Genomic DNA, 23,792 nt, shown 5'->3' on the forward strand with positions numbered 1-23,792 from the left:
TCGTGTTTTTCTCGCCGACAATGCGACAACGCTTGTTTCCAAATGGAGTTTTTTTGAAACAGCAACGGGTTTAGAAGCAAAGGAATTTCAAGGAACCTGTTCGAAAATCAAGTTTTAATATCCTTACTTTTGAACTCTGAAATAGCGTTGTTATAATATTAATATCTCAGTTCTGGCAACAGACCGACAATGTAGCTTTATTTCGATGCTGGCTTTTGTTTTCACATTTTTTTTTAAATTTAAGTTTCCGCATTCATTTAGTAACATCTGCGTGTAAGAAAGAACGAACTTTTCCAGGGCTAACCTTGATACGTTTTTTCCACCCCATGCTTTCTTGCAGTTACAGCATGTGGGTTCCATGAAGCTGTCCCGGCCTCCACTGCCACTCCTCCCATGGTACATATAACCGACACAGGCTACCGCGAGTCAAATGCTGGTCCAAGTAGTCCAGGTAACACTTAGAAGGGGTTTTAGTGTGAGTCTATTTGATGCAAGTTATCAGCTATTAATGTAACAATGTAGGACCATAGTGATGAGTTGATGATTTTCATGCAATTCCAATGACGTCCATTTTGCCAACCTGTACTGTCATTGCGGCTGTTTCTCACTGAAGTCTCATTTGTAAATAGTGGATTAGTGGTCTTCTATTAAGCTAAGTTAAATAGTAGTCAATTTACTGAATTGAACGTTATATATATATGCATTTTGTAATGTGACACTCGCCATAGTATAATACGCAAAACATGTAATGCAACCAACCTCTCTTGTTTTTCAGGGCCTACGACCTCCCATCGACCTACCCCATTTCGTGAGAAGCGCAAGAAAGGCCCTGCGCCTAAACTAGACGGCGACGAAGTGTGTTCTGTTTGCACGGATAAGGCGTCTGGCTTCCATTACGGCGTACTTAGCTGCGAGGGTTGCAAAGGTTAGTGGCTAACTCACGAAATACATTCTTCATTATCCCAGACAGCAAAAGCTGTCATTTTTAGATTGATTCAACGTCTGCAGACGTTGAATCTACTGTGCTTGCTGTGATCTAGCTGAGTTTTAATGAAAACACGCCAGACGGTTTTTGGACGGGCTTTTCTGCCTTTCCTGTTTTTGGAAATAGCTTCCGTTGGTGTTGCGTGGATCTCTCAGCACTTCAGCTGCCTGGCATGCTTCTCACACAGGGCTGTTTCGTTGGGATCGTCGGCAGTCTGTAGAAGAGTTGCCAGGTGTTGATGTCTCTGGTGTTTCTGACTCTGTTACCACAGAAATATTAACTAGAATTGCTGAAAAGAAAACTATTTCATTCCAACATAAAATGCTTTTTCTTGGTTTCACTTGATCAACAACTTTTCAAAGTATTCGAGCTTACAAGTGTTCAGCACAAAAGTCTTTCGTTCAAACAGCCGTAATGACCACCAGCCTACCAAACTGGCGCTGAAGAGTTCTTAGAATTACAAATTCGCACATGACACGACTTCGTCTAAAGGCAAATTATTCTCCATCATTGCTTTCTACTAACCCTTATCATTGACAACATGGCTTGACTTTAACATAAGTTTTTGACTTTTCGTAAGCAGCAGAGCGCCTTACCGCAGCCATAACTTATCGAAAACAAGATACCTGGACTCATCGGCTTGAACAGTTGTTTATTAATCGAAAGTCGCCTGTGTTATTGGCATGGCTTTTCTCTTACATGAGTAATTGAATATCGTTGGTAGATTAAGACATTTGATGTTCATTTGCACGTTGCAATCTGGGCGTGACCTAACCCCCAAGCCTACATATCAGACTGGTATAAATCAGCCGTTCTTTGCTTTTAATGGCTTGTTTTACATTACCGTACGTCCAATTACATTTATACTACGTTAAATACGTCTTCACCGAAATTTAACTTTACTTCACTTTTCTTTCAGGCTTCTTTCGACGAAGCGTAATTAAAAACTCTACTTACAAATGCAAAGTCGACAGTCAATGCAAAATGGATACTTACATGCGGCGTAGATGCCAGTTCTGTCGTTTGACCAAGTGCAGGCAGGCTGGCATGAAAGAGGAAAGTAAGTGGCGACGATCAAGTATATCTTTTCATCTCATGATAAAAAAAACACAATGGTATAACGAATTCACAATTCATTAAGAATAGATAGACAGAGAAACCAAAATGACACAAACCTGTTATCACGACGTTTAACACAAAATTCAGATATTTCTGAGATGGCTTTTTGTGCCTTTAAATTAATTTCTAATTGGCTTAATGTTAAATTTGTGAATTATCTTTAAGGATACTGGAAGCTAAAACATGTTAGAGCGAATTTATTTTTTCGTTTAGATGTGTTGTCAGAGGTAAGCGGTGGAAGCAAGGCGAAGAGAATAAAGAAAGAATCCCCCAATCCCTTTGTCGCATCCCCACGTCATTTTGCTCCCAACCTCTCATTCACCGGGGACCCTGTTCCCAGCTTGTCTTCCCACCAACGCAACGTGGTTGAGATGCTACAGATCAATGAGACGCGATACCAGTGGCCCACACAGGAAGACGTTGCCAAAGTGACGGTGAGTCACTAAGTGCTGTCTTTACGTTGTACAAGACACTGATGATTAAAAGAATAGAAAGATACAGATTGGCTGGCCCCAAAAGCCTTTAGTGTTCGGGATTTAATCTCATCCAATGGTTTCCGGTTTTCATGGTTGATCATGGCTTTTGATTGTATCTTGTAGTTTGCAGTGAGGATCCACATAATTTTGTTGACTTTAATTGGAATAGCTCAAGTTTGATAAAAGCAACAACTTACGATACTTATCATATTCAAGTTTGGTAGCTGCGTCCATGCTCAAAACATTTCAAAGGTTTGCCCAAACATTAGCTCGAACTTTAAATTCCCAACTCTTGGTTTCACATCAAACTGCAATATGGGCTTGCCAGGCGACTTTTTACACATTTTCCCTTTACCGAATCCCTCATTGCTAGATATTAGACCACATTGGAAATAGCTGACATCATTCCAACGTGAACTTGTTGTCTCCGCTTCATCTTTTGACTTGCTGCCTCCAAACATAGATCCCGACTTCATGACCCATAGAATAATATTAAATGAAAAATTAGAAACCTTTGTTGTGGTGCATTTGAATCAGAAGGTCACCACTTATAATACTTAACGCATCTACTTCTACCCTTGACAATAGCACCGACAATGTGTTGCATTGATATACCAGGCCGTAAATGCAGAGCCTTTGTTGTGCCGCGGACCCCTGTGTTTGAAGATCCAGTTTTAATGAAACCGTTACTACCCAGACAGCAAATCAACCATTTTTTACATTGATTCAACGTGTGCAGGCGTTGAATCAATGTACAAAACGGTTGATTTGCTGTCTGGATATCTTGATGTGAGGTTGGAAGTATTGTTAATCGATGTTTATCATTTCAGCCTTGGGTGGACATGGGTGACTCCCATCGGAGTCGTGCTTCGAGGTTTGCTCACTTCACTGAGCTCGCCATCCTCATCGTGCAACTAGTCGTGGAGTTTACAAAGCAGCTCCCTGGATTCCTCACGGTGACCAGAGAGGACCAAGTATGTAGCTCGCTTTGTTGTTTATTCTGCACCGTGTTTGCTCTATCTGTTTGCCACCACAGCCGCGTTTTGTGCACTTTCAATCAATTTTTTGCTAAATATGCAAAGGGTTGAATGCACCAGCAGTGGATTATTTACCGATCAAGAAAATCTGGTGATTAAGCAATTTTTTTTTTGCGAACTACGTTTTTGCTATTACACCAACCGCAATCTTCCGATTACTGATCCACAGATAAACTTGATGTAATCTGATTCTTAATTATACAATCAAACGGTTGATTTAATCGGTAGTTTAAGAAATCCACTGTTAATGCATCCACCATTGAATCTGACCGAAGTTGTGAAGGTCGTTAGTTTAACATCTTTCAAAAGCATCTGACTTCATTGTCGTATCCGCACTTGGTCCGGTAGTTGAAGATTAAATGAATGGGAAGACAAGGAAACCAATCGTCATGTCCACCTTCAGGCATGCTTTTAAGTGTCTTGCTAACGATACAGCTGAATGCTTTTCAGCAGTGTCGAACACCCGGTTCGGCGGACGCCGAACCAAGGCTCTCATCACTTGACTATGCAGCCCACAGACTTAATCGATTAAACATTCCAACATACCGGTACTAATCTTTTACTGGTTTATACCCGAAGATTTCCAAATACAAGGGTAAAGTAATGCGCAGTTCCAAGTATAGTTGGAAAATTGAGAGTTTTGTTACATACTTTTCGCTGTCTTTACTATTTTACTTCAGTAGTTTTGTATCTCACTTTATCTTGCATAATAGGAATAGAAGATAGCAACATGACTAAAACAAACGATACTATTATCATTGCAGATATTGTTACTGAAGGCCTGCACTATTGAAGTAATGCTACTGAGGGCTGCCAAGCAATACGACAAAAAGTCAAAAGCGATCAACTTTCTAAACGGCAAATACTACGACAAGTCGAGCTTCTACCGAGCAGGTAGGTCTACTTAGTATATCTACTTCTACATTGAGGCACGATCATTTTATAAAGTTATTTTCATAAGAAAGACCCCTTTTCGTTTCGTGATTGAATTTACTGGTTTTTTTTTATGTTAAAAAACATTGCTTTTATCTTGCATCAATTTAATCTAATGAAGGTTTCTGCTTGCTGCTGAAATGTGAGAGGTATTTCTTGTTTCTAAAATTTTTTACATATGAATTGCTTTGGATTCTTCTCGCTATTTCGCAGAAGGTTTACTGTGACCAGCACATAAATTTCCTTGTTATTGCGCAGGAATGCAGGTGGAATTCGTCGACCCCATATTTGACTTCTGTGAGAGCATGGCGAAGCTGGGTCTCGACGAAGCCGAGTATGCTCTCTTAGTCGCTATAAACACTTTCTCAGCTGGTATGTGGTTTTGAGGAGTCATTCGTATGAAAATTATGTGAAAGAGTTTATTCAGTTACACTGTAATGCTGGGTAGTTTTGCCTGAAATATTTTGTTTTTGTTTAGGTTGTAAACAAAGTAGCTCTTGGCATTCTTGTGGATTTTTATATTTATATTTCGCACTTTGTTGCGATATTGTGCCATGACCTTGAAGCCCACAACGCTCCTATTCTTATGAATCTTTGAACAAGTTGGCTTGCATTGTATGAACCTTTCTTGGTATTCGAAGGGATAAGTTACCATCGTTGGGACATTAACGTTGTCCTAGGTGAGGTATCAAGCCAAGTGTCCAGGAACCATCGATGAAGTGAAATGAATGAAACGTTACCCTCTCTATCTACTGTGAATGGTTATACGTTTAATTTGTGTTTACAAGTAACTTCTTACAGCTTCCATTCAGTGCTGCGATGCAGTCCTTCCCACGCTTGAGGGAAGATACTTCAGCGTGAATCACCGTGCTTACTGATTGGTTGTCATATTTGTTAACTTATTTTATGATAAAACTATGTTGAATGTACGTAAAAGTCATAACAGTTCATTATTGACACCAGATCGTCCCAATTTAAAAGACATCGGCAAAGTTGAGGCGGTCCAGGATTCGTACGTTCAGATGCTGAGGATTTATCTCAAAATCCACCGCCCCGAGGTGACCGTTGCACTCATCTGAAGGATTTAGACTTTCTGTAAACACTCAATTTAAAGTACTACAACAGGGGTGGGCAACGTGCGGTCCGCATGCGACCCTTTTCCATTTTTTTGTGCGGCCCTTCATCTTCTTTCAGCTATTTTTCCCCAGATAAGGCTATTTTCATCTCGATTTACACAATTTCGAAGCTTAAAAAGTGATATGGCCGTCTTTTCACTCCCCTGTACCTGTGAAATAAGTTTTGCGCCTGTAGAAATCCAGCTTGAATTGAATTCACTGCAGGAGGATGACATTCTTGGGCGAAACACGGTGTCTATCGCTGTCAATTCTTGCTACAAATCGGCTGCCGAGAAACAAGATAAACTCCATTGCTGAAAATATGAGTTTGTGTTTATTTGGTGTGCGGCCCTCCTGTAAGCATTACATTTTCCTAACTGGCCCTTGTGTTAAAAAGGTTGCCCACCCTTGATTTACAATAGAGCGCTTTTTCAATATTTGTAACAACACTGTATTCCTTCAATATGATTTGGTTCTGGGAATTTTTTCCTGAGAAATCAGCAACCAACGCACAGTTATTTACGTATGATATTATAATATAATAATTGTCAAATTATTGATTATTGAAATATAGTTAATGATTATATTTTATAATTGTGTGTCGTGGAACGTGGAACACAAATCTTCCTCAACTAAAGCTGTTTATGCAGCAAAAATAATGAAAATCAACTTTTCCTTTAAGGAACCTCTCATGTTCCCGCGCACCCTGATGAAGCTGGTGGAGCTTCGTTCGCTCAACAATTACCACAGCGAGCAGATCTTTGCTCTTAAAGTTCAAGACAAGCAACTCCCACCTCTTCTGGCCGAAATATGGGACATGTGATCCAACAAATTGACCACTTTGGTTCCTCCTGAACGTATTAGTGGAAAATTAACGATTTTGTTGCGACGTGCAAAACGAGACATAGCGTTCCAGTTCATGGCGGCTTGTTTTCATAACACCCTTGTCACGACATTTATAGTGTGAGCTAGTTTATAATTTTCAGCTGACTTTGCTGCTACCTGACCGTACTATAGTTGACAGCTTTACCAACCGTTTGTGGTCCGCTGGAATCACAGCAACTGGTGATGAAATTTCAACATCGTCGCATTCACGAGGCACTTACAACCAGCGATGCTGTCAAGGAGGGTGGACTAGAGTTCACTTTTTAAGAAGTCCCACTAATGTGAAACATTGCTTATTGGATTGTATCGTAGTCTTTTAAAAAGCGAAACTCGAATTCTTTGTGCCTTTTCATAACTGTTGCTGCCTGCGAATACTTGTGTGGTCTTGTGAATTGCTGTTTGTCAACATGTCGGCTGTTGAAACGAACAAAACACACCGTACTCGACTTATCCTTCACAGAGTTGCAGTAGCCCGTTTCGTCATGTCAAATTATCGAATGTTAAGCTCTCCAGATATCATACAAAAGTTGTGACTTGGCTACGTTTACTTTAAGGACACGTTAAGCTGTTTACAAACCTGTCACCATTTTGTCAAATTCAGCTTGTTTATTTAGTACGTTTATCGCAGCAAGCAGCAGACAGTTATGATGAAATTTTGCCAAGAACACTAAAAAAAACTTTTATGCAACCCCGTTTAGAAAGTATTTGTAGAAAAGATTTATGATGCCCAGACTGGTTGAACTTTTCAACAATACTAACTGCACAAGTGTCACTGCTTTGAACTGCAGGATTTTCATGCTGTAGTTTTGAAAAACTATCCCTTGCATTAAAAAGGTGCTGAATGTATGCTTTAATGTTTTGACGTTACTGGATGGGCGTACGACTTGACCATTGATAAAAGTTTCACATATGTGTATTATGGATTAAACCGTGCAACATAAAGCGCGAAGAATGTATTCAACTCACTGGCATGGTCACCAATGCAGTTCTGCTTAACAATTTACTTTTCATTCTCATCTTTTCTGTTCTGCCATGTGCTATTGTGACCCTTTTCCCGTTGACGGCCAAATATTAAAAAAAGGTGAAAACGCTCTTTTCATGCAACTCATCTGGGAACGAACATCTCAAACGATGTTTAAATTTATTTCCTGAAACACTTAGCGTTCTCTACATCAGTACAAGTCTTTTGTTTCGTCCTTTCTCACATTCTTTGTAATCACTTATATTGGAAGTTTACATTTTATCTAGCAATTTTAACATAGAAGATAAAGTGTGTCGTAACTTAGCATTATATATTAAGATTTATAACCTGAATTTACTTGGGGAAAGTCTCTATCAGTTCCACGTATCTTTTCTATTTATGTTGTTCCACTTATTTATTTTGGAGTTGTTTCATCAGCTACATGATGTGTTTTGTCGGGTTTACAATTTTCCCACAAGCTGATGGGGAACTACGATGTTTTGTGTTTGTTTTTACAATTTCAATAAACACGTGGAAAATTTGTAGGCCTACCGGTCGAAAACAACTTGTACGGTTTGAGAGTGCGTGCTTTAGTTTTAATCGCTTTATAGAAACTTTTTAGTTGACTAGTTGCAGCCTTCTTCTTGCAGAATAGGTCAAATCACAACGTATTTCAACACTCAAGCTAACTATTAACCGCCAGCCCTTTTTTTTCAAAGCTTATGATAAATGCAAAAAATATATGATCAAATTGTTAAAAGTGTTTGAAGTACCGGTAACCACAGTGTACGGTAGTTCACCAAACAAATATACAGTAGAACTCGGTTAATCCGGATTCGATTTGACTGGCGATTCCATCCGGATTAGGCGAAGATCCGGATTAACCGATGACGGTTCTATCAAGCCTGACGTTACCTAGATAGAAGGGTATCGGTAAAAATCAACGAAATTGAACGCATTAGTGTGGTCATCTGTCAATTCCGAGACGCGCGATCACCATATTAGCGATAGAATTCTTTTGAAATGCAGTATGCATGTAAAACGAATGTATTTGACTATTTGTAGACTCTGCGTTTAACGCAAGAACACACTGGCAAAAGTTATATCTTTAGACATGCGTGTCGGAATAATCTGTAGTCACTCAAAACTTTTGAAAACAGTTACGGAAGACGAGTTTCTTTGGAAAACTTACAAAAAATCAAACAAAGTCTTCTATTGGAAAAACATCACCGACATACCGCCGAAAATTCCACCGACATCTTTTCAAGTGACAGTACGAGTTTGGGCATTTGCGCACGAATTTTGCGTTAGGAGGGATTACTGTTCATGAAAAGAAGAAATCCGCAATGATTTATTGCGTCACATTAACGGAACAATAGAAAAGAAATTTCCCGCTCTAAGCCACGTTACGTTTTAGCATAAAATGGCAAAACTGTCGGGAAAATCCGGATAAAGCGATAGAGAAAGCGCAACTTTTGTCCGGAATAGGCGAAGATCCGGATTAAATAATCCGGATAATCCGAAGCCGTTTCTCAAGAAAAAGATTACAAATCATTAGTACTTCCAGTTTCATCCGGATTAGGCGAAGATCCGGATTAACCGAGTTCTACTTGTATGTGCAAGAAGATTTCTAAAAATATCCGCTCCGATAGCGACTTTATGCACGAAGAAACCTTAAGATCAAGCGGCGTTGGTTCGGCTCTCGGGGTGTGCGCTTAAGAAGCGCATTCTAAAGACTGCTCTCAACTCAGCGGCACCTATTGGATGGAATAATTCTCTGGCAACAATCGGCAACTTTACTCTGTCAATCTCGGTAAACGGCACTGCGTCTAAAAGCCTCTACAAGTATGCGAAACTACCAGGAACAATGAACCTATCAAGGCTTTGTTTGTCCAAAGATAAAGATTTAAAAACCAACCCACTTAGCGTTGCAGTTATTTATTTCGTGAGAGGGAGCGTGAACTCGATGATTTAGCAAAATAGACCAGTTTCTTTGTCGTGCTTGAAATTTTTCTTTTTGACAAAAAGTACCGATTACTGCTAAAATAACTCGGTACTTTTTGAAATATATCCCGGCACTGGATTAATTTTGAAATCAAATAGGCTACCGATGCCCACAAATAGGCTATAGTTCAGCGTACGGTAACCTACCGTAGGCTACCTCTTGAAATTGGTCTGTGCACATAGTCACTCAAGCAATGATTTATTTGTCAGGAATAGTAGATTAAATGCTTGAAAGGTACAAGTATGTGTATGCTGCAGAAGTTGCTGACTTTCCGCACTGGCAGGAAGATAGCAAGTCTTCTGCCTTCCTGCAGAAATGATCATTTAGTGGAGCGATCGAATATTATAAAGACAAAAAAGAGAGCAGGCCATAAAAAGGCTTGCATTCTGCCTATAAGAAAGACTAGATAGGCCTACATAAAAAAGAACGTTAAATAAATCTCGTATTTAACGTTAAATAAATCCCGTATTTAACGTTAAGTAAATCTCGTATTTGTTTGTGTTAATAATTAGACTTCTAAAACGTATTAATTAAAGATATTATTTTTCTATACACTAATTCTTACACTTATTTTGTTACAGCTACAAAATTATATTAACACCTTCTGAGAACTTCAAAATTATAATTCGAGTAACAATTGCGGGAAAAGAGTTCAATGGAGTCAGATAGTCAAATTAACTAGAATATTATTCAGGCAAACGGAACTTCATTAGACAGTCAATTAATAGATAAAAATCTCAATCAACCAGGCTCAGACGAAATATAAATGGGACCACAATTGGACAAAAAATGTAACATAAAATTACAACGTAAAATTACAATTGGTGTTGAAGACAAAGTAATTTTTTGGTAAGGATAGGCTACATTACGATGGTAAATAGGCTACACATGGAGTTTGTTTTTTGTTTGTTTCATATCTTTATCCTGCATTGCGGAGAGCGGACTTGAGCGCTATGCATCGGTGTACGTCTTCCGACGTACACCTGACCCACGCTGCAGCCGACGGCAATGTCTGTTTCCGGTTGTCTACATGACTTAAATTTGGTACTACCCATTACCGTATTTACTTGATTGTAAGCCGCGCTTGATTGTAAGCCGCCCTTGATTGTAAGCCGCATGCAATAGTGTTAAAAATTTAATGTAAGCCGCCCTTGAATGTAAGCCGCAAATACTGTTTACACGCAAAGCTGAAACTGCAGTACTCTCCAAATTTACCGGTATGTTCATTAAGTACCATAAATAAAACTGACAACTCCTTTTTTTCTTTGGAATGCACGTCATAAATGCATGTGACAATTTAAAATGCACGTCACAAATTCACAATTGTCGGCATCAGACACGGCAAAACATCTATGGCAAAGTCGACAAGGAAAAAGACAAAAAGAAAAAATGTAAGCCGCCTTTGATTGTAAGCCGCCCTTGAGTTTAAGCCGCAAACATGATGGAAAAAAAACTTTATAAGCCGCGGCTTACAATCAAGTAAATACGGTACTCGAAATCGATCACTGGGTAGAGTATCAAACTCGCCACTATTGTTCAAGTTAAGAAAACTTACACTCATACTTTTACTATCATTTTTATTCGTATTGTGTAGGCTATAATTGTACCGTAGGCTACTATTCTCACAACAGACGAAATAAAATGTTTCTCTCTCTCACTCATACCGCAATGAGTATTTCTTGATTTAGCTAAAGCCTTCGACACAGTTGATCACACTATTCTCATACAGAAACTGCAAACATATAGTTTTCGGGGCCCTCCATTACAATTGTTAAAAAGCTATATCAGCAATCGTCTACAACACACGATCGTCAATGGAATCTCTTCAAACTCGAGACAGGTTACCTGCGGTGTGCCCCAAGGATCGACATTGGGACCCCTTCTTTTCTTACTGTATACAAATTACAAATGACTTACTAAGTTCAACAAACATGAATGTTAAACTATTTGCTGACGACACCAATCTTACCATGAGCGACAAATGTGAAATAAATTTGCAGAACGATGTGAATGCCGAAATGCAAAAACTTTACAACTGGTTGAAGCTTAATAGATTATCGTTAAATTTCTCAAAAATTGAATACATGCTAATAACAAATAAAAAACACATAAAAAATTTTAACATTAACATTGGTAACACAAGCATTCAACAAAAAGATCAAATAAAATACCTTGGCGTTTACATAGATAACAAATTAACATGGAAATATCACATAGATAAAATTTGCGGAAAAGTAGCAAAAGGTTCATGGGCGTTGCTTAAACTCAGAAATTATGTCAACACAGACACTTTAAATGATGTGTATCACGCTTTGATTTACTGTCATTTGCAATATTGTATTTCAAGCTGGGGAAAGGCCTGTGACAGTGCACTGGATCCTTTAATAAAATTACAAAAAAAGGTTATAAGAATAATTACGAAACAAAATTACTATGCTCACACTAATTCTTTATTTTTCAAAATGAACATCTTGAAACTAAAAGACATACATAACATTGAAATAAAAAAACATATGTACAAAGTTTATATGAATCAGTATCCGTCTACGTATTGTGATTTATTTACAAATGCTTCATCTATTCATCAGCATGACACAAGATATCAAACAAGCAACAACTATTTTATAAATAGATCAAACACAGAATTTGGCAAAAAGTCCATGCAGGTATTGGGACCAATGCTCTGGTCAGAGGTTCCAAGTAGGCTAAAAAACTTATCATTTCATTGTTTCAAAAAAGAGATCAAAACGTTAATTTTACAAAGCCACAGTGCATCGTAAGTGATATGTTATGGAAACCAATTTGTCAGTTTCTTCGGAAACTTGATTATTCTCTGCTTGCTTCATGGAATTTTGTGTTTAGGCCTACGTTATCATCAATATGTTGTTTTTTTGGGTTTTTTTTTGTGCGTATGTTGTTGTTGAAGCGCGGGAACGTTTCAACGTTTTATTTTATTTTTTATTATTTTTTTTTCTCTTGTAAGCTTATTTTAAATGGCAAAATCGTAATTTCCGTAGGGTGGCAATTGACTAGTAGACCGTATGGTCGTCTCGTTGTCTCCCTGTTGGTATGGGAACTTGTGTAACTTTTGTATTGTGTATATTGCATATTTCAAACATATACCTATGTTCCTGTTACTGACAAATAAAACATTGATTGATTGAGTCCTATCTTATTTTCTTTTCGTCCCCTAATTGAAAAACAGCTGGAAATAAGCTAAAATATCATTCTATGACGTCTTTATAGCAACGCGTATGGCAACCAAGAAGTCACATTTTTTTGCAAAATTTTCAGCCTGCAGTTAAACATGAGCAGTGCAAGAAATATCGTATGGTATGCTTTTATTAAAAGACGCAGTTATTAGCAATCGTTTTTATGAAAGCACAGTAATAGGTGAATTAATGTAGTAGATAATTTTTCTATCACACTTGTATCTGCTGACTTGTACATCAGAACTGACGATGCACTAACAAGTGCGAAATATATTTTTTGTTACATCTACTGACTACTGATCCTTGTTACCTTAGCAATTGAGGTTTTAGCTTTCTAGATATGAAACAGGGATCGTTTCAGAACAAGACTAGATCAGAAAGCGAGGCAGACTCCGACTCAGCTCAGCAGCAGCCTAGAGCAGTTAGCTACACATGTATCTGTTGTTGATTGTGACATGAATTGCAATTTGAACAACTAGCAAGATAGCCTTAGGCTACCACACCTTTTGGGTCAAGGGTGAGCGCAGGTACTTTATTTATCACAACAGCGTTATTTTTGTAGCACTTCACCTACAAAGCATTAACATCGTAGTTGTTTCTTTTTAAATAGCAACCATATTAGCAAGTTTAGGCTTCTTTGCATTTTCTTTTCTAGTGTGCTCACACGTACCGTAGCCTAGCCTACTGTTTACATCAAATATAGTTAAAATTATTTTCTAAAACTTCTACAGCCTGTTTCTGTGTTTCACCCTTATATCAGTCATGACACTCATGTCTATTCTGTTTTTTGGATGCTTCAAAAGCCTTCGACAAAGTCAATCATAATTTGTTGTTTAAAACACTTATCACACGCAACGTGCCTATGTATTTTGTTCGCTTATTGGAATACTGGTATAGTAAACAAACCATGCAAGTGAGGTGGGGAGGTCATCTGTCCCAATCATTTAATGTGTCCAATGGAGTCAGACAAGGTGGGGTGTTAAGCCCCTATCTTTTTGCAGTATATATTGATCAGCTTTCTTATGAGCTCAATAAAACAAAAGTTGGTTGCTATGTTGGCAACTCTTGTCTAAATCATATTATGTTTGCTGATTACATTTGCTGCATCTCGCCTAGTTTGTGTGGCTTACAAAATTTGTTAGATGTTTGCCACAAGTATGCTGTTGAACATGAAATTACTTTCAATTCTAAAAAGTCATTTGGTATGTTATTTTCGCCAAAAAACTTTTATCTTTCACGTGCTCCTCTGCTACATCTAGGGAAATCTGAAATTGTGTTCACAGACTCTGTAAAATACCTGGGTGTATTTATTGAGAGTTCTCTCTCAGATGAAAAAGATATTTCAAGGCAGGTACGCTCTCAGTACTGTGCTGCAAACAATGCAAAATCTCATTTCGCTAAATGCTCACTCGCTGTAAAAAACATTGTATTTCGCTCTTATTATATGTCCTTTACGCATCCCAGTTGTGGAACAAGTTTAGATCTTCTAGTATAAAACGATTACATGTTGCTTACAATGATTCTTTTAGAATATTGCACAACTTGCCTCGTTATGTCAGTGCCCGTGAATATCAAGTATAAACCTAATGTATAATATAACAACGTTTGATGCTTTATTGAGGAAAAACATGTTTTCGTTTATCAACCGTTGTATTCACTCCTCAAATCGCTTTATATCAGACCTGATGTCATCTGATTGTTTTTATCGTTCTGAATACTTTCAATTCTTCCAACGCTCATTGTATGTAAATTTGTAACAGTAGATAGCCCATTTAGTGAGCTTTTAAACCGACGGCATCCAAAGTGGCTCTCTGTGACCTTTGTGCATTTGCAGTTTGTGTATTATTTTGTTGTTTTTGTTGTGGATATGGACAACTTTGTCTGACGCAAATAAATTCATTCATAGCTTGTCACGCCAGTGTCGGAGCCAGGTAAGAGCATTGTTTGTGATGTTTTTGAGGTCGTTGTCATCACATGAAGGGCTAAGGGGGCAGTTGGTGAGGATGTGCTTCATTGTCTGATTGTCTAGGCCGCAATCACACATTGGGTCAGGAGTCATCTTCCATCGGAAAAGATTGCTTTTATTTCTCCCGACTCCGCAGCGGGCTCTGTTTAAGCAGCACCACTCTCTTCTCTCAAGGGTGGGAGTTTGTTGTAGACTTTCGGAAGGACTTGGGATGGCAGGATGTTGTGTCCTATCGGGCTCAGAGGTCCACATTTCTAGTCGTGCAGCTGTCGCGCTTGTGTGTTCCAATGGGCCGACTTTGATGAAGCTTTTGCGTGACTTGAGTCTTGCTGGGATAAGTTTGTGTTCATAGAGAGGGTGGCGTTGGTCGGATATTTGTTTTACTCTTTCCTTTTTTGTAGTGACTTCTCTTCGGATATGAGGTGGGGCTATAGTTGCTAAGTTATAGAGGTCGGCGATTGGTGTTGGACGGAGTGTGCCAGTTATGATTCTACATGCTTGGTTTAATTCGGAGTCAATTACTTTGGTGTGGCTTGACCTAGCCCATACTGGAGCGCAGTATTCAGCGGTCGAATAACAGAGAGCCAGTGCTGTTTGCTTCAGTGTGTGCTCATCTGCTCCCCAGTTTGAGTTTCCCAGCTTTTGCAAAAGGTTGTTGCGAGCAGATAATTTTTTCTTAAGCTTCAGTAGGTGTGTCTTATAGGATAGGGTCCTGTCTAGTGTTATGCCAAGGTATACAGGAAAGGGGGTATATTGTAAAGCAGTGTTTTCCCAATTGATGATAAGTTTTTGGCTAGCCTTATGATTGTTCAAGTGAAAGCATGTCACTTGGGTTTTGGAAGGGTTTGCATTTAGGCTCCAGTACTTGTAATATGTGGAATACTCGGAGAGTGCTCCTGTTAAGGTCTTTTCTATCACCGAGAAGTTTTTTGATTGGGTAGCTAGGCAGAGGTCGTCGGCATAAATGAAACGACGTACGTTGGGGGGTTTTGGTTGATCATTGGTGTATATGTTAAACAAGATAGGTGCAAGGACAGAGCCTTGCGGCAGGCCATTACGTTGGGTTCTCCATCGGCTTTTTCGACCATTCATCTCAACAAAAAATCGTCTATTTGTAAGAAGTGATTGGATAGCTTGGTTGATTGTGGGGTTCTTGATGACTTGATCTAGTTTAAGAAGCAAGGCCCTATGGTTGATGGTATCATAAGCGGCAGATAGGTCTACGAAGACGGTTCCAGTGGCGAGTTTCTGTTCGAATAATAATAATACTGTTTAGATTCTTTGAACTCACACGCATTTTACATTATCAGATCTTGACGCATGGTGCTGCCACCACCCGATAAGTTTAGGGGTTTCCAACACATCAGTTTTCAATTGGTTTAGTTACAAAACAGGTCTACTCCTTCAATTGCTGTTTTTATGACATTATTGCGATGACAGTCTGTTGTTCTCATTGCAATTGAATGGCTTGTTGGTGGTATTTTCTTCATTATCAGTTGGTATTTATATGAAAAGTTACAATTACTAAAAGTTGCACTTGCACATACCCGGATCACTCCTTACCACAACAGTTCCCAGGGGTGTCGCCATCCTGTTGACAGCTATTCTTTGAGTACTGGTATGTAGTTCATTTCAGGCAATGCCCCTACACAAGCAAAGATATTAGCCTATATACCTTGTCATAACAATCAAAAAACCGTCCGCTTATGAGTTATAATATTTATGTGGTGTTTTCTTTTTGTGTTTCTGGATGTTATGTTTTATCTTTTGGAGCTGGTGTACAAATCTAAATAAACCAGGTAATAATAAATCAAGTATTAAAACCAAAACTACTCATATTCGGCCACTGTTGCCAAAAAATATTAAAGCCTATTAGGTTTATGCTACGGTACCTATAATAATAAAGCAATACCGGTAGTATAAATGTAGTAGCCTATATATCTATAAAAAAATAATATAAAATATTGTACAAAGCAATACACAATTGGATTTTGCCATACTGTAGATTGTTTTAAAAAAAGGTTTGTTTTTTATTTTAGTTTGTTGATGTACTAAATCAGTTGGTTATGTACATACTAAAAATACACTTCAAATAATAATTAATCTGTGCAGGCTGTGTTTGAAAAGCTTTGTTAGCAATACCACTGAATTTTGCTGCTTTTATCTTTAAAGTGTCAGATTAATTTGTCACTATTGAATTTTTATGCTTTTAAAGCAATAGTTTATGTAAGCTTAGTTTTAGTGTCAGGACTTGATTATGCAAATTAATTGTTAAATAACATTTATTGTTGTGTTGTTTCATTGTCTCAAAGCTACCAGTACCCAGAGCTCTGCTGGTTTTCTAATTACTCACTTGCATACCTATATGATCATACCACCAAACTAAATCATTTCATTGGCACTCTATTTTATGTTACTTATACTTTAACAATGTTCTAATTGTGATATTTCTGCTTTTATATTATAATGCATTATAAGCCTGCCAAAACTTTGCATCCTGAACATAAATTATATTTTGCAACTTAGCATACAAACACACTATGGCAGCCACAAATATCCTTTTTGGTTATATTAAAAGTATTTCTATAGCCTACAAACTACGGTGTCACACTAAGTAAATTTTTGACTTGTCTAACAACTTTTTACTAAGCAGACAGCATGATTAATTTGCTAAATAAACTCTATTGGTTACTGTGATCAAAAGTGCCAAGCAACAGGTTTTCACTATGAATGTGGTGCCATACAAGTGCTATTGTTATTATTATTTCTTGCATAGAGCAGTTGAGTCAATAGACTTTTTCTTTTGAGCCAGATAGGACAATCCTAGTAAAATACATTTTTTTATTTGTACTAAGTGTGTTGTATACCATGCTGTTTAAAATGTAACATAAAGATGTGATTGCAGAAATGATTTAACTTTTCAAATCACTACATTGAGAAGGTAGGCTGGTTAAGTGTTTGCTGTTTCTGAATTTCACAGTGTTGACCAGAGATGTACGTATACGCCGCAAATTCTACACCGTAGACTTGCAGCGTAGACTTTTTCTTTACGCTAACGGCCACATTTTTTTAGCGTATAGCGTCAACGCATAGTTTTTAATGTATTGTTTTGCTACAACACGCCAATACCTTCCAGCGCTGCATTTGAAAGAATGTTTTCAATGGGCAAAGACATATTGAAACCAAAACACAGCAAAATGTCAGATGAACACTTTCAAGTGCTTGTGTTTATTCGTGGAAATTCAAAATAAAACTTGTTTGTTTCAAGTGGTTTATACCGTGTGAATGTTTGGCACCTAGCAAACAAAATGAGTTTAAGCTAGTGTACGGTATGCGCTGACGCCGCCAACTTTTTTACAAGTTACCTTGATGCATACGGCGTATAGTTTTTCGAACGTTTGCGTTTACGCTGACGGCGTCAATATTTTTTGTATGCGCGTACATCACTGGTGTTGACACATTATCTAAAGTAGGTTATAAAAAAAAAGTTTGACAAACTAATATCACTGTCTTATCAATATCATAGAGCTTTGGTAGAGAGTTTGTCTTGTTGAACCACAGGCATATCGTTGACGTAAAATCAAACCGGGTTATGTCCACTTTTAGGTTTTTTTGTTTTATTGCAGTTTCTCGGCTTTTGAACACAGCTCTTTCCAGCACTCCGGGTTTCAGCCTTGTATGTAATCAAATTCAAGGTGAAGCTATGGACATACTCCCAAATATCTCACATACTTTGAAAGCAAAACTGGGCTATGTGCATTTCTGTGGACATAGCCCTTTTCTAGCTTGATAGTATAAATACGTCTATGTCTAATGCTACCATAAATTATGGACATAACCCCCTTATTATGGAATCGTGTCAAGGATCTATGTTCAATTTTCCATTCAGGTCATGATGCAAAACATTCAGTCCTTTCTATAGAATTGTATCATATTTGAATTGCCAAACAACATTTGTGTGAAAATAACTTGTGCAATTTTCTTCAACGATTTTCCAATAAAATTGTATAAGACACTAGGCCAGGACTTCCCAAACGGGGGCGTCGCGTAACGAACTTCAAGGGTTGTAGATAGCATACTAATTTTACACAACGTATGTCCTGGGTATGACGTTAAACTGCATCCTCAATATCAGGAGGAGAGGTAGCACCTTACTCCAGGTCTGGGCCCGTTGGCACCGGAACACGTCCCGCTGGTAGTTCTGGACCTCACTTCTGACATTGATGCCCGTGCCAGGCAGGTTGGCGGCGTAGGCGGATGATAGCTACATGCTACAACGGCTACAATGGCAACATCTTTCAAGAAGGAAAACTTAAGTCAAACCCGGGTTGGCCGAACTCGTTAGTTGTCGTGCAGAGGCATCCGGTCATCAAGACCACTACGGTCTTTAAATGGAGGTTGGGGGTAAGCAAGGGCATGCTCCCTGTAGAAAAACATGCACCAAAAAATCCTAATGATGAGTGTCAAAAATAGAATGGCCCCCAGTCCCCGGCAGCCCTTAAATGGGCAGGGGGTGCGAAGAATCTCCGGGTTGTCTGACGTTTCTGTTAAAAATTCAGGGATACGACTGGGAAGTCTAAATGTTGGAAGTTTGCGTTGTAGAGGTACTGAGGTGAGTGAAGAGCTGAGAATGAGGAAGGTAGATGTTTGCTGTTTACAGGAAGTCCGATGGAGGAACAAAGGAGCCAGGTTTTTGGGTGTCAAAGGACGGAGATACAAGCTGTGGTGGTCGGGCAATGATATTGGGACCGGAGGAGTTGGGATTTTGGTAAAGGAAGAGCTATATGAAAATGTTGTTGAGGTTCGTAGACAGAGTGACAGAGTAATGGCGATAGTGATGGTGGTCGAGAATGTAGTGATGAGAATAATTTGTGCTTATGCACCACAAAGTGGAAGATCCGATGCAGAAAAAGAAAGGTTTTATGATGAAATGGCCTATGAATGGAGCACAAGAAGTGATCAGGAAATTGTATTGGGTCTTGGGGACTTTAATGGCCACGTTGGCCAACAAATTGATGGGTTTGAAGGTGTTCATGGAGGGTTTGGCGTGGGAGAAAGAAATCGCGATGGAAGGCGACTACTTGAGTTTTGTGATGAAAAGGACCTGTGTGTTGCAAATACCTGGTTTAAGAAAGAGGAAGGAAGAAAAGTGACTTTCAGTGCAGGTGGAAATGAAACCGAAATTGACTTTGGGTTGGTATGCAGGAAAAACAGAAAACTGATCAAAGATGTGAAAGCGATACCATGCGAACTTCAGCATAGGTTGGTGGTTATCGATTTGGACAAGAAAGGTCTGAAGAAAACTGTAAATAAAAAAAGGGTGATCAAAAGAAAAGTTTGGAAGTTAGAAGATGCCGACACAAGAGAAAGGTTTAAAAAGAGAGTTGAAAGTCTTGTTCACAACGATGTGAATGATGTATGGGGATCCTTCAAGAATGTAGTTTTGCAAGCTTGCGATGAAGTTTGTGGGAAAACAAAAGGCAGGATGGATCGAGGAGATACGTGGTGGTGGAATGAAGATGTGAGGGAAGTGATTGGGGAGAAAAAAGTCGCATACAAGGCTTGGTGCAGAAATAGATCAGAAGAAACTAAGCTCAAGTACAAGCAATTGAAAAATCGGGCAAAGAGAATAGTTGCAAAAGCTATGAAGAAAGAAGCTGAGCAGGAATTGACCAAATTAAAAAACAGTCCTAACGAAGTATATAAGTTTATGAAGGTTATGAAGCGGGATGGGAAAGATGTAGATGGTGGACGATGTATTAAAGGAAGGGATGGAAAACTTGGTTTCAGTGAGAAAGATCGTGGAAGAATTTGGAAAGAACATATGGAGATGATAATGAACGAGGAAAACGATTGGGATCAAAATGTGGAAGCCGACGTGGTAGCAGGTCCATTAAAGAGAGTTACTCGAGAGGAGGTAACGCAAGCAATGAAGAAAATGAAATCGGGGAAGGCTCCTGGACTATCTGAAGTCACTGTGGAAATGATACGCGCAAGTGGAGAGACAGGACTGAAAGCAATGCAGGAAATCAGTCAACGTGTGTTAGATGGAAAAGGAATGCCAAATGAATGGAAGATGAGTGTGGTGATACCCATCTTCAAGGGAAAGGGTGATGTAATGGATTGTGGGTCATATAGGGGAATAAAACTGTTGGAGCATGCAATGAAGGTAGTGGAAAGGGTGTTGGAGAATAGAATAAGATCTGTGGTGAAGCTGGACGAGATGCAGTGTGGATTTATGCCTGGGAAGGGAACGACAGATGCTATTTTTATTTTGAGAAGGTTGCAAGAGGAATATCGAGACAAGGGTAAAAACTTGTACATGTGTTTCGTGGACATGGAAAAGGCGTTTGATAGAGTTCCAAGAAGAGTGATGGAATGGGCAATGAGAAAAAAAGTAATGCCAGAAGCTCTCGTGCAAGCCGTAATGGGTCTTTACGACGGTGTAAGGACGAGAGTTCGCGTTGGATCTGCCCTCTCAGACGAGTTTTCGGTGAAGGTTGGTGTACACCAGGGTTCTGTCCTCTCTCCTCTAATCTTTGCCATTGTGATTGATGTGATTACCGAATGTGTAAGAGAAGATTCATTAATGGAGATACTGTACGCCGATGATTTGGTTTTGTTGAGTGACACAATGGAAGATCTGAGAGGGAAATTTGAGAAGTGGAAGGAGTCGTTTGAATGTAAAGGTATGCGTGTGAACATCAAAAAGACAAAGGTCGTAATAAGCGGAACGGAAGGGGAAATCACAATGAGCAAAATTGACCCATGTGGCGTCTGCGGAAGAAGAGTGATGGCAAATTCTGTTACATGTACGAAATGCAAGAAATGGGTGCATGGAAGATGTGCAAAGATGAAGAGAGTGACATGCAGATCTGGAGATGGTTTTGAATTTGAAAGATGCAAGAAGATTGAGGAAGGAATGATTGGTCCTGTTGAAAAGCTGAATGACGAAGTTGAATCAGTAAATGCCTTTTGCTATCTAGGAGATAGATTGAATGCCAGTGGTGGTTGTGAAGCGGCAGTGACTGCAAGAGGAAGGTTTGGTTGGGTGAAATTCAGAGAGTGTCGAGAGTTGTTATGTGGTAGAAGATTTCCGTTGAAAATGAGAGGAAGAATTTATATTAGTTGTGTGAGATCTGCAATGCTGTACGGAAGTGAGACATGGTGCTTACGGGAAAACGAATTGGCGATTTTAAGAAGAACTGAGAGAGCGATGGTGAGAGCAATGTGTGGTGGACAAAAGGAATACCGAAGAACTTATGAGCTTGCTTGGGTTGAATGAGAGTGTTGATAAGTTGGCAAAAGCGAATGGAGTGAGGTGGTATGGGCATGTTTTGAGAAGGGATGAAGATGATGTTTTGAGAAGAGCGCTGGAGTTGCGAGTGGAGGGTCGTAGAAAACAAGGAAGACCAAAGAAAACATGGAAAAAGCAAGTTGAGGAAGAAAGCAGCAAGGTGGGCTTGACAAGAGAGGACGCGCTAGACAGATCGATGTGGAGGCAGGGTGTGAAGACGATTGCGGCACTTGGAGGTGAATCCGGCCACCCTCGGTAACGGGGACATCACCGGATTAAAACTGGACTACTACTACTACTACTAGTGCACCTGAATTAATATGGTATGATAACTGGTGTATCATCGTGCATTCCTGTTATTGTTAATCCTTCCTTTTCTGATCAGGTGGTTAATGACCAGTCTGGTTGACAGTCACGATACTGATATTCCTGCGCTCATGGTTCACTTCTTGCTCAAGTCACACTTGTGGTAGAGTGACAGAATACATTAAGACCTTAGCTGATACATAGCGACATTTAATATAACTTATCAAACAGTTTTTTCTTTGTCAATTGTGAAATGGTATTGACACTAAAAACTTCACTTGTCCCAGATGGCGATTTAGGTATTGATAGAAGCTGCGTTTCTCCTTGATAAGAAGCTAGTAGGCCTACAGCAAGGCAGTTGACACTTTTTTTCGAAGTGTCTTACTGCCTATGAACAAGCGCCACTCTTGAGCTCTATATTGTGGTACTTCCATTTTCAGCAGAAGCCCTTTGATGTCTTTGGAGTAAACAAATTCATCTTGTTGGCAAAAATATGAAAGCAATTCTTTTTCTCTAGCATGGTAAAATGTTATGGAAGCTCCGATTCCAAGACAGTTTTTGTCTTTAAGTCTACATGCCGACATTTCTGCTGCTTCTTTGGATAGGCTAAGATCCCTGATGAGATCACTCAGCTCCTCCCTATCTGAGTGTCTCTGGAATAGCTGAACTACTTTTCTGAATAGCTGAAACTAGTCTCCTGAATAGCATAGCTGAAAAATAGCTGAACTAGTCTCCTGAATAGCTGAAACACACTTCCACCGCTGTTACTTGCAGAACTTTCTACCTCTTCATGAAACTCATTATACTCCATGGCCATGCACTTCCTCACAGTGAGGAACAGGTCATTGAGCAAATTCTAAATCTAGGTCATTCGAACTGCTTTTCTTGTGACGATTAAACCCTTGTATGTCTACCAAACAGAAGTACCGTAGCAGTCATTGAAATGGCTTTTTGGTTCTCTCCGAACCATTGGCACACCAAAATTAAAATTTTTAAGTGTACCTTTAGTCCACTTTCTCAGGCTTTCTACACATGCTTTGCAGACAATATGAGGTGCCCACGGCCTATCTTGGTCACCAAGTTTAACTTTAAAACTTAGCAAACGTTAAACTTAGCTAATTTTCTTTAGCCAAAATTTGAAAATATTGATATCTCAAAAACTGGAGCCAATTGAAAGAAACAGATGTTAATTTTAAATTCAGAGTCAAAAATTGCCCAGAATCCGTTAAAATATCTTCGGCACTTGAAAAAAAAAATTTTTGTTGGCCAGTGTAATTTAAACACTGTAAAAGTAATATCACTATATCATTTATCCAATGCAAAACAAAGCATAATTATTGCAATCTGCCGAGGATTACACTTACGAAGTGATATGCTACCATACAACAATTTGTGTTTGAAGGCACCAGCTCTTCACCACAAACACAAATTGTTGAAATAGGCTAAAAAAACTCCATTTGCAGATGACTACATGATTGCAAACAATGCCATGCTC

The 23,792-nt window shown here is 39.0% G+C and overlaps 2 protein-coding genes across 3 annotated transcripts in view; both read left to right on the forward strand.

Annotated features, from left to right (window-relative positions):
- The window catches only part of LOC145771402 (uncharacterized), a 50,458-nt gene extending 42,388 nt beyond the window's left edge, over positions 1–8,070 (forward strand). For both annotated transcript variants that reach the window (XM_082583163.1, XM_082583164.1), the window contains exons 8-16: positions 341–451; positions 776–925; positions 1,905–2,045; positions 2,318–2,538; positions 3,411–3,554; positions 4,382–4,511; positions 4,809–4,922; positions 5,514–5,608; positions 6,348–8,070. In XM_082583163.1, coding sequence (XP_082439289.1) covers positions 341–451; positions 776–925; positions 1,905–2,045; positions 2,318–2,538; positions 3,411–3,554; positions 4,382–4,511; positions 4,809–4,922; positions 5,514–5,608; positions 6,348–6,488 — 1,247 coding nt within the window. In that variant the 3' untranslated portion in view covers positions 6,489–8,070. The remainder of the gene's footprint in view (positions 1–340; positions 452–775; positions 926–1,904; positions 2,046–2,317; positions 2,539–3,410; positions 3,555–4,381; positions 4,512–4,808; positions 4,923–5,513; positions 5,609–6,347) is intronic.
- An 11,098-nt stretch (positions 8,071–19,168) lies between these two features.
- Positions 19,169–22,400, forward strand: LOC145770889 (uncharacterized). Its single transcript, XM_082582633.1, has 3 exons — positions 19,169–20,616; positions 20,977–21,193; positions 22,377–22,400. Exons 1-3 carry the CDS (start codon positions 19,169–19,171, stop codon positions 22,398–22,400), a joined length of 1,689 nt encoding a protein of 562 aa, XP_082438759.1.
- The last annotated feature ends 1,392 nt before the right edge of the window (positions 22,401–23,792 follow it).

Source organism: Aplidium turbinatum, chromosome 5, assembly GCF_918807975.1.
Source record: "Aplidium turbinatum chromosome 5, kaAplTurb1.1, whole genome shotgun sequence".
Taxonomy (NCBI): Eukaryota; Metazoa; Chordata; class Ascidiacea; order Aplousobranchia; family Polyclinidae; genus Aplidium; species Aplidium turbinatum.